The sequence below is a fragment of the Buteo buteo genome, chromosome 18 (genome assembly GCF_964188355.1).
Source record: "Buteo buteo chromosome 18, bButBut1.hap1.1, whole genome shotgun sequence".
Classification (NCBI taxonomy): Eukaryota; Metazoa; Chordata; class Aves; order Accipitriformes; family Accipitridae; genus Buteo; species Buteo buteo.
Window position 1 is genome coordinate 802,576 of NC_134188.1, and position 11,836 is coordinate 814,411.

Consider the following 11,836-nt stretch of genomic DNA (forward strand, 5'->3'; position numbering starts at 1 on the left):
TTTGGGAGCAGAGGACATAGGTGAGGGAGAAATGTAGGGCATTTTTGGTTAATTTCTGTTGAGTAAATTAAAAAAAAATAATGATGAAAGTGGAAATCCCAAAGTCTGTGGGACAATAGGACCATATCCATTGCTAGTTTACACTACAGAATAAGTACTTAGCTGCAAGTATAGCCGAAACCCCTCTGAAGCAGGGGGCTCATGGCAACAAGACTTCCAGCTGCCTGGAAAATGTGAATGGCTGTGTCTGACCAGGGAGTCATGACAGTCCACACATCTGGACATCTCATAAAACTACAAAGTTCTTCAGCTAGCTCCTCAGCTCTAACAGAATACCCATTAAGGCTATCTGAATTTGGAACATTTTGCAATTTCTAGGCCCAGTTATGCACCCAAATTCCAAAAAGGGCTAAGATGTGGGTATGCACTATGCGCTCTAACTTCCACATTAAGAAAATCTGTCCATACCCACCAGAGTGTGAGAGCCACTACTATTCACTCCAGTGGTCAGGTCTACACACAGTTTGGGTAGATGCAAACCAGATGCTGTTAACTGGATTTTCCCCAAGAGGTTAAGTCATTGGAGAATGAATGGGCATACCTAGGTGATCTCATAGTTTGTCCTGGGGCAATTCGCTGCTTTCTGGTTTTGAAAAACTTATTCCCATCACCCACAGCTCAGCCTTGGGTTCCCAGAACTTTTTCAGTTGTCCCAACAAACTGCATCACAAATTAAATTTAGAACCTCTATGCCCTTTCAGCCAAAGGGAAATGAAGAGTTTTCTCTGGCTTTTGTTTGGGGATCTCAGATGATGGTTCTCTGACTCCAGCTCACTGGAATCTTCTCTGTAATAACTTTGGCCTCAGAGCTACAAGATACTTCTTTTCATTGAGTCCTGCATTATGAACTGTGATTCCTTCCCTATGACCGGTACTGGGAAAATAACGCCAGTATAGACTCAGTTTCAGGCTCATTTTCTTACATTGGCTATATGGATGTATGGATGCCATGTTCTCTGTGAGGCAGAACTCAGATTTCAAAACATTTTGTTCTGCAACCTCTAAATGCTAACTTTCCTATTAGGAAGCCCTAATTAGCAGTGACGTACTATGGTGTTTCCCAGTAGAAGAATCAGTAGTGTGCATCCAAAGGCTGAGTCAGTGCTAGAGGATACAAAACAGATGATAGACATAACGGAGCTGGCTTGTTAAAGCCAGCATTTTTCAAGGATCAGGCATGATACCTGCATAAGAAACCTTAGTACCAAAAAGCCAGGATTCATGAGCTAGGAATGAATCAAGGATGTATTAAATGTGTCACCAAAACACCACTGTATACATATATACATGTATATATATACATATACATGTACACTTGAAAGTTCATTGTATGCAGGCAGAACTCATAAAGAAAGGGTTCAGAGTCAGTATAGTTTACGGCAGACGTGCTAGGGAAAGGATTTATATGAAGCTTTTCTTATGGGTACAGAATTAAAGCTATGCATTTATTTCACATTTCACTGTAAAATAAAGCAGAGCAGACAGCAACTGCAGAAAGTATTCTGCGAGAAAAGAATCAGCTTTTGTTTTATTTATAGGAGTTATTAGCTTTACCTGAACTGAAGTGCGTTTCAATTACACCTTAAAGTGTTTTTCCCTTTACCTGTGAGTCAGATCTATTGTTGAGAGCTTTCTTAGCCACGGACTCCCTTAGTGCTTTCTCAGCAGCAATGGAACATCTCCATCGTGTGGTCAACTGTGAAAAATCAGATTTTTTTTTCTAAAGACCGTGGTGCGAGGGTCTCAGCCGTCCCACGGCTGCCTTGCCCCCTCCGGCCCCGGCGGTGGGCAGGCTCGCCCATCCCTCCACCCTTAAACACAAGGAATCGCTGTCTTCTCTCTGGATGAGGCATAGACACAGCAACATCATCGGGAAAAACACTGAAGACAAGATGGTTATGTATAAAACCCTGCACCACAGTGGCTGTTCAGAGTGATTAGGAAATAATGCTATTCACCTTTTTTTTTTTGCCAAGCCCAACCACACAGGTACTGCCACCCTCAAATGAATTACAAACAAGAAATCAACCCTAAAGCGTAAACTGATTCCAAGTACAGGGAAATTGTTAATCATAAATTGCCAATTAGTTTCAGATAAAAGGAGATGACAAAATACCTTACTGTGCCTGCCTCATTATGCAGCTGAGGTCAATTTTAACAAGTCCCTTGGATGTCCTTTTATCCTCTTCTAAGATGCTGTTAAGTGTTCTGTTTTGTAGAAATACAATCAGTGCTCAGACACCTTCTTTTCTCACCAGCAGCAGGTATAAAAACCAAAGTTAAAATTGTAAGTCTTTCACCGGTCAGGGATAATTAAAGGTAGAGAATATGGAGATGTGACTCAGTATGCTATTGAGGACAACAGGAATTCAAGGACTAAGTAATTCAGGCCTTTTTTTCCCCCATCTTCTTGTGGACAGCCCTTAGATACAGCAGTATAATCTAATGCAACGCTTGCTTGAAGCCTGTACCATGCTTTCATCCTACCACACTTCTTTTTGCTGTTCCTCTTCAGAGTTACTGCCCCTCTTACTCTCCCTCATTATCAACACCAAACTCTGCATTGCAAGCTAAGCTTCTATCTTCCATACCCCTCTCCGTGACCAAGTGTTATGGGTTTGTGTGGTGCAAGGGGTTTTTGGTAGCGGGGAGGGACGGCAGGGACGGCTCCTGGGAGAAGCTGCTGGAAGCTCCCCCGGCCCCAAGCCGGCCCCGCCGCTGGCCCAGGCTGAGCCCATCAGTGACGGCGGTAGCGCCTCGGGGAGAAGAGATTTCAGAAGGGGAACCGGCAGGGAGTGGGGGATTGGAACGTGAGAGGAACCCCTCTGCGGATACTGAGGTCAGGGAAGGAGGAGGAGGAGGTTGATGCCCCCCCAGCCCGTGGAGGGGAGCAGGTGTTAAAGAAGTTTCAAATGTGGATTTCTCTAGGTTTGCTTTATTAACAATTCAGAGTTGGGCCACCACCGCAGTGAATGGCAACCTTCCAAGAACTTCCCAATCTTATATACCTTTTTACCACCAATTGTCCCAGTCCAAAGTCTTTGTCATTTTCCAGTCAATCTCTGTTCCCATGTCATTACCATTCATCATCTTATCTCATCAGTTGTTGTGTCCTGGTTCTTCTGAAGTAAGTGGTCGTAGGCAGAAGGTCTTTGGTCACCACAATCACTTATCTTCTTGCACATCAAAGATCACCTTTGAATGTCTGAAAATCACTCAGGCTATTCTATTAGTTTTTCTTGTTCTAAAGTTAATCACTTACTCCCATGTCTCAGGTCTAAGATGTATGATCCTCCTTCTGTTGATTCAGCTTGACTGGGTTTCAGGCCAGCCATGGAGGGGGACACACATAGGACAAATAAGCAGCTTATGCATATTGTTTTATAAGCACCTGCATTCTATTAATCATATCTAAACCAATTTCTAATCGTTAGTTATATGTCTAATATGAATAGTCTTAGAAACAATAAGGCTTAAGGCCTCGTTCCTTTTACAGCGGGGGAGCGGAGACCCCCGCAGGTGGCCGTGAGTCCCTGGGAAAGCTGAGCGCCTGCGTGGTGCTTTGTTATGGGCTGGGCTTAAACCACCACACCAAGTGTTTTTAACAGGGAACTAAGCAGGAAATTTTCTCTTTGATATGGTTTTATAGTGCAGGTTTTGGTTAGCTCTGTCTTAAAAGACACATTAGGAGCCATATCGAGTGTCTTGCTACCACCATGCTTATGTCACGCTTTTCTCAATTCAGTAAAATACACTTCAGTCTCTGCGAGCGAGTGACATGATCACACTGTTCCCCTTCTATCTCAGATCAGTGACTTCGGGGCTCTGCAAGGAGAGACCTGGCTGCCCCACCACATCCATCCCAATGCTGTAATAGCAGCACATTGATGAAAAGGTAGAAAATCCATTTTGCCTTCCCAGTAACACCATTCTTCCTTCTGTAAAGCTAATGACAGCCTTTGCTCCAACACTGCCATTTTTCAACAGATTTTGAACCATGTCTCTCAGCTTGCTAGATACCACATGTTGCACAGACCTGCTGTTTTTCTATGCTGTAAGTATTTTACTACCAAAGAGGGATTAATGTTTTTTTGTTCTGTTCTTTTCTTTCCCTTTCCTTTTTTTCAGAGGCGTGCAGCTGACAATCTGAGAAGACATCATCAATACCAGGTACAGGCCCATGTTTATTTTGAGGGCAATTATTTTTCTATGCCTCCAAAAAGTCTTCATGAGTGGAAAAAAAAAGAAGTATTTAATGAGAAAGCAGAAAAAAAAAAAAAAAAAACCAAAAAACCTCACAAAATGCATACTTATTTCATCCTCAGCAAATAAGCATAGTATTTTTGGTGTTCAAACAACAGCATTTGAGAAGTAGGGTTGTCTACTTTTGGGATGCAAAATGGTATTTCCTAGAGCAATAATATCCTAACCAGTATTTTGTCCACTGTAACATGGATTGCCTTTAAAAAAGCAAACAAATAGTCCCACCTCCCTGCTGAGATTCATCAGGATCATATATACAGCTCACTGACATGTTCCATCAGAACCTGCTCTCCATCTGTCTGGCTCTGGTCCCCCATAGACAAGTTTCTGTCCCTTAATAACCCCTCTGTCTAGATCCCCTGTAAGCTGTTCTTCTTTTCCATCCTTCCTGCTTCAGCCTCTGATTTTTTGAGATTATTGTAGCACAAGGAATAATTTTCAGATTTATTTTCAATTTTTGTTGTGTTAAAAGGGCTGCAAGTTAAACGAGATGTGGGCTGTACACTTGTAGGTTTGGTAATTAATTGCTTCCATATGGGAAATGACTAGGTAAACTAGGGCTTTTCTAACCTGAAAGGAAGACAGCTGTGGGAAGTACGACAGGGATCTATAAAATCATGGGGAAGGTGAACACAGAGCAGCTGTTTACCATCTAGCCACAAACTGAATACCAGACATGTACTACACTGCATTAGTAAGGCTGTAGGCAGCACTTTGAGGGAAGTGATTATTCTCCTCCAGCCCACACTTTCAAGACTGTACCTGGAGCAGAGTGTCCTGTTTTGGGCCCCCCACTACAAGAGAGATGTTAACAAACTGGAAGGAATCCAACAAAGGGCCACCAAGATGGTTAGAGGGCTGACATAAAAGGAGAAGCTCGGATTTCAGCCTGGAGTAGGTTAAGGCGAATCTAATTGCTGTCTTCAGTAACATAGTGGGTGGTTAGAGAGAAAAAGGAGCCAGATTTTTCTTGGAAGTGCACAGCAAATAACAGGAGTCAATGGACACAAGTTGCAGGAAGGGAAATTCTGTAAGGAAAATCATCACAATGAGGGCAGTAAAGAATTGGAAAAAAATTGCTCAGGGAGCCTGCAGCATCTTCACCCTTGGAGATATTCAGCACTTGACTGGACGTGGCCCTGAGGTGGATCAGACAGCCTCCAGGCATCTCTTCCAACCTAAATAAATTTAGGATTCTTAGAAGTAGAAGGCAACAATGGAAACTATCAGAGAGCAGGTTAAAAATAAAAAAAATCTCAAATGGAATCTTATTCCAGCTATACTGTGGAATTCATTGGCAGAGGATTTGTGGATGCTGAAAGTTTACATGAGTTCAAAACACATAGGAAAACCTGTCACAGCCCATTAAACCTAGAGCTATCATTTCTGATTCAGAAAGTCTCTGAATCTCACATCATAGGAGGCTTGGGAGAGTATAGCTGGAAATAACATTATACAACCGAACTAGACTTGCACTACTCATGAGGCATCAGCAACTGCTCACTGTCAGACTGCATGTTACTGGCATGAGACATACCTTTGATCAAATCCAATGCAGCCCTTCTCAGGATAATTAGTATCAGCACTTTCCATTGAAAAGCAGAACAAATTTTAAACCAGATCTAAGGTTTGTACATTTTTTGTCGTGTTCCTAAGCACAAAGAAATCCAGACAGGCCCAGTGAGTGTAGGTTTAGTAACTAATACCGAGAAAGCTAACAGAGTATTTCATATTTTTAGGAAGTTATGAGAAATCTGGTTAAGAGATACGTTGCAGCAATGATCAGAGATGCCAAAACTGAGGAAGGACTGACAGAAGAAAATTTTAAGGTATGCATTTATTTATATGTTTATAGGTGTTTTATTAAGATATTATAAGACCGTGAAGCATATTTCTCACAATCCTCAGTTGTTCAGGTAGCATATAACTTGCTTCCTAGAGTAATGTCCGTGTCCTGATGAACCACACACAGATAGTACTGCACATGGACTCCAGCAAGTCTCCTTCTTTCTTTAGCTGGAGCAATAATCAGTTTTATCAGCTGGTTTGAATTGTGCCCATGTAAGGGGACACCAAAGTGGGACTAAGTGCGTGTAACAACTTATTTACTAAAGCAAGATGCAAACAGTTTCAGCACCTTAGGAAATAGAATTTTTCTGCTATAGAGTGCTGTTGTGCACTTACTTGTAACGGAACACCTTTTATATGACTTAAAAGATGGAAAACTTAAATAAGCAGTCAAACATTAAAATCCTTTGACACAGATAAAGTGAACAGGGCCATCTATATCACAACACTCACATACATCACTGTGTATTTCTAGCATCAAACGTTTTTGTTACTATTGGCACCTCAAACTCCAAACATTCAAAATGACATTCATCTGCCTCAGCTTACAAAGATACAGCCAGAGCCTGAGCTAATTGCTTCATTCAGATCATCTTGAGTGCCATCACGTGGCACGTACAGGACAACCAGGGGATCAGGCCCAGTCAATGTGGGTTCATGAAAGGCAGGTCCTGCTTGACCAACTTGATCTGCTTCCATGATAAGGTGACCCACTTAGTGGATGAGGGAAAGGCTGTGGATGGTTACCAGGACTTTAGTAAAGCCTTTGGCACCGTTTCCTACAGCATTCTCCTGGAGAAACTGGCTGCTCATGGCTCGGATGGGTGTACTCTTCACTGGGTAAAAAACCAGCTGGATGGCCAGGCCCAGAGGGTTGTGGTGAATGGAGATAAATCCAGTTGGCAGCCAGTCACAAGTGGTGTTCCCCAGGGCTCTGTACTGGGGCCAGTTCTGTTTAATATCTTTATCCATGATCTGGACGAGGGGATCGAGTGCACCCTCAGCAAGACTGCAGACAACACTGAGTTGGGCGGGAGTGTTGATCTGCTTGAAGGTAGGAAGGCTCTGCAGAGGGATCTGGACAGGCTGGATGGATGGTGTCATGGTTTAACCCCAGCCAGCAACTAAGCACCACGCAGCCGCTCACTCACTCCACCCACCCAGTGGGATGGGGGAGAAAATCAGGAAAAGAAGTAAAACTCCTGGGTTGAGATAAGAACGGTTTAATAGAACAGAATAGAAGAAACTAATAATGATAATGATAACACTAATAAAATGACAACAGTAATATTAAAAGGATTGGAATATACAAATGATGCGCAGTGCTATTGCTCACCATCGGCAGATTGACGCCCAGTTAGTCCTGAAGCAGCGATCCCCCCGTCCCCACTCCCACCAGTTTATATACTGGACATGATGTCCCATGGTATGGAATACCCCGTTGGCCAGTTTGGGTCAGCTGCCCTGGCTCTGTCATCCCGTGCCAACTTCTTGTGCCTCTCCAGCTTTCTCGCTGGCTGGGCGTGAGAAGCTGAAAAATCCTTGACTATAGTCTAAACACTACTTACCAACAACTGAAAACATCAGTGTTATCAACATTCTTCTCATACCTAACTCAAAACATAGCACTGTACCAGCTACTAGGAAGACAATTAACTCTGTCCCAGCTGAAACCAGGACAGTATCCACCCCTTATTCTCTACCATTGACGTCATGCTCAGTTCCTATACCTTCAGTTACATCCCGGTCAATCATCATCACCTTTTCCATCCCTTTGAGATGGGCCGAGGCCAATTGTAGGAGGTTCAACAAGGCCAAGTGCCGGGTCCTGCACTTGGGTCACAACAACCCCATGCAGCGCTACAGGCTGGGGAAGAGCAGCTGGAAAGCTGCCCGGCGGAAAAGAAGCTGGGGGTATTGGCCAACAGCCGGCTGAATATGAAGCTGGACAACAAAGCTGGTGAGGGGCCTGGAGCACAAGTCTTATGAGGGGCTGCTGAGGGAGCTGGGGTTGTTTAGTTTGGAGAAAAGGAGGCTGAGCAGAGACCTTATCGCTCTCTACAACCACCTGAAAGGGGCTTGTAGTGAGGTGGGGGTCAGACTCCTCTCCCAAGTAACAAGTGATAGGATGAGAGGAAACAGCCTCAAGTTGTGCCAGGAGATGTTTAGACTGGATATTAGGAAACACTTCTTCACCAAAAGGGTTATCAAGCATTGGGACAGGCTGCCCCGGGAAGTGGTTGAGTCACCATCCCTGGAGGTTTTAGAAGATGTGTAGGTATGATGTTTAGCAACATGGTTTAGTGGTGCACTTGGCAGTGTTGGGTTTACAGTTGGACTCAATGACCTTAAAGGTCTTTTCCAACCCAAATGATTCTATGATTATGCCTTTAGAGAAAATGAGGAGAAATAGGGACCTCCTGAAGGCCAGGTGCCTTCTCCTAGACAGGCCTTTAAGAGACAGAGGTTGCACTGGCTGAAAGCAGCCTCCAAGGATTAGCTCTGACTTAGCTGCTAGCGGCCAAACATTTAGTGGAAATGCACGCAGTCCTACCTGCGCTCCTACTCACAGGGAAGCGTGCACACATGTGTATGCCTTGTGCATGCATGTGTCCCCGTGTGTGTTTGTCAGGGCTGATGTTAAGAGCTGATCAAAATGCTGTTGCCATAATGGGATAATACTGTCTAGCAGATTGGCTATAGGTCTTCAAGTTGTCCATGCTCCTTCCTCCACCACTGTTAGTGATTTCTATGAGTAGTGTAGGCTAAGGTACATTTATTCTGACGTTTCCTCTGATAAAATTGCTAATCACTTTTCTGTCTCACCTGGAAGATCCATTAGACAGTCTGCAAAGCACCTTTAAGATGCCAGGTATTATCCAGATGGTGAAGTTTATTACTGATCCCTAGCAACAGCCTTTTTTTTTCTTTTTTTTAATTACAAGAGGAAAAGTCAAATTAGCTTTCACGTTCTGATGTTTCATCTTCCTAATTTTTAGGAGTTAAAACAAGATATTTCCAGCTTTCGTTTTGAAGTCCTGGGTTTGTTAAAAGGAAGCAAGCTGTCGAATTTGCAGACTGAAAAGATGAACAAGGATGCTGCCTCTCTGTCAGAAAATGAAGAAAATAGTGAGAGTGAAGGAAACAAGAAAGGAAAGAAAAAGACCTTCAGCCTTTTTGACATAACAACGATGATTCACCCAAGATCAGCCACTATTGCCTCTGAAGCACATAATGTGAGCAACGGCTCAGCAATGATGGTGTCAGAGTCCACTAAGGAGAAACAAAAGCGTGTGAATTTCGTAACAGACATAAAAAATTTTGGGTTATTTCACAGACGATCAAAAACAAATTCTGTGGAGCAGAGTACAAATAAAATATACACTGTTTCTGAAGAAGTGTCCCGTCAACAGGCAGAAGAACAATGTGAGAAAACTGCTGAACTGGAAGAGGGAGAACTGACCATGAACTGTGAATTAAACATCCAAAGTCCTGATGAAAAGTGTGTGTTATCTGAGTCACAAAATAACAGTGACTCTTTGGATTCACAAGAAGAGGGAAGTATTTGTGCTTCAGAAACAGAGAAAATGGAGTTAGAGAACTCAGAATCCGCCACGCCGCAGGATCAGCTGGACAAGGAGTTGGACATTTGCATTGACTGCGATGGGAAACAGGAAACAATTGATCAGGGTGATTATGTGATAACAAGGTTGTGATGCTTACAGGAGGAAGCGTTCACAAATATATATATTTTGCATAGTGCTTTTGGGGGGGAATGTTTTAAGAATTACATTAGCAAATGCAGAATTACACTTTATAGTACTCAACTGTGGCACATGATCTTGTAACATAGTAGTCAAGAGAAAGATAATACGGGGACCTTCTGTTTTGTAGCCTGCTTTAGCTTTCACGATTTGTTTTACATTTTTTAATAAATGGAAGCATCTTGTATTCTTGTACTGTTGCAATAACCCACAGAAACTTTTTAGCTATCTTTTTCAATTACAACAAATGCAATTTCTCTCATATGATAGTTGACTCCTATGATAAATATTTTTCTATGCAAATAAAAAGTAGCTTAAGAGACTCGTAAGCCTTTATTTAACTTTGTAGTTTCTTAAAAGATTCTGGGCACCATAATAATCATAAACGGCTCTTGTCAGCATAATTCATGTCAAGCTATTAGAATAATTTATTTAAATTGCTAGAAACTTGGTTTGTTTCAAAAGCTATACAGGATCACAAGATAAAGTATATTCTTTTATTTATTGAAGGAATATGAATACCTGTAAATTATGAAAGATCAGTCTATTTGATTATTTAATTACAGCTTCTCCCTCCCAGCGAGGATTATCACTGTCCTGATACCATTGTTAGAAATGCATTTGCAGGATTTGAAGACTGTAAAAAAATGTTTCTTACAGTAAAAGAAATATCTGTGGCTTGCTAAAAAGCTGATGACGGATTACTCCCCGGAAATTTGTAATCACAACAGCTACTGCTTCTTCTACCATTCATTTTTCCAAACATGGACAACCTATGCACTTTAATATTCAACTGCTTATTAGCTTTTGCCTTCACAATACACTCCTATTTCCTAAGAGAAAGATACTTCAGGAATAAACAAACATACAATGATCCCCCGAGTACTTGGAAAAATATGGCAATTTGTTGAGAAGGTTTTAAAGGCAAGCCTTAAGAGAGTTTCTTTGACAATTTCAGAGTTTGGGGGAACCTGTTTGGAGGTTTTATAAAAAATACTTAAACATTTAAATGTATAAAGAAAATCTAATAGTATTTTTCATAACTGATGAGTGACTTATTGTCATAGTCAAAACCCGTATTTTTAAAATTAAACAGTCTGTTTCTTTTTAATCGGTGACTGGTGTCCTACATTATTAAAAATGTAATTTTACAACTGACCTAAGAATGACAACCCTCGAACTCTCAGCGCCATGCTTCTCCTCCCTTGGAAACATGTGAATATACCACATCAGTGTGGTCATTTCGTTCTTAACTTCCCTAGCCCTGCCATGACAGATTTTGCAGTTAGTATTAGCCTGTATTAAGGAACCTCCAGATGCATAGAGTACACTTACACTCCAGATGGAAACCATCACATGTAACTCCCACCTTGTAGGACCTGACCTAAAGCCATACCATTCTGGATCTAAACTATCCTGGTACTGACCTGAATTTTGAAAATCCAGACAAACCCCTTTCATCTCTATACTTTTAGGTGAGTTTTCCAGCTCTACTCTACACGTGCTACTCTCTCTGAGCTCACATATTGCAAGCTTCCTTCCTGCACATCTGCCTGTGCCATAGCACCTAGGAGTGAATCAGTTGAACCAAAATGGAAAATATGAGCAGTAATTGGAAAATAGTTTGTATAGCTTTGCAACAACGCGTTCAAACCAGATTTGATTGCTAAGATATGGTTGATTTCCATCTTGGCCTCTTGACTTCTCTGTGGACTCCCTCTCCTTCATGTCTCTCTCCTTGTCCACCTTTAGATTGTGAGCTCCTTGGGGCAAGGCCTGTAGCTTTTCTGTTTGGAAAGCACCTGAATTATTACAAGCATAACAAGAAATAAATAATAATAATAATAGTGGAATACCTTCATATCATTTTTACTATGTCAACTCTTTTAGAGAGTTCTCTT

General features: G+C 42.0%; 1 protein-coding gene across 2 annotated transcripts in view; it reads left to right on the forward strand.

The window, feature by feature from the left end:
• Positions 1 to 10,409, forward strand: part of TRPC4 (transient receptor potential cation channel subfamily C member 4) — a 91,955-nt gene extending 81,546 nt beyond the window's left edge. Inside the window, exons 8-10 of one of the 2 annotated variants that reach the window (XM_075050505.1) lie at positions 4,189 to 4,230; positions 6,063 to 6,152; positions 9,171 to 10,409. In XM_075050505.1, the coding sequence (XP_074906606.1) occupies positions 4,189 to 4,230; positions 6,063 to 6,152; positions 9,171 to 9,887 (849 nt within the window). In that variant the 3' untranslated portion in view covers positions 9,888 to 10,409. The remainder of the gene's footprint in view (positions 1 to 4,188; positions 4,231 to 6,062; positions 6,153 to 9,170) is intronic. The other variant, XM_075050506.1, reaches the window with a different exon arrangement.
• The last annotated feature ends 1,427 nt before the right edge of the window (positions 10,410 to 11,836 follow it).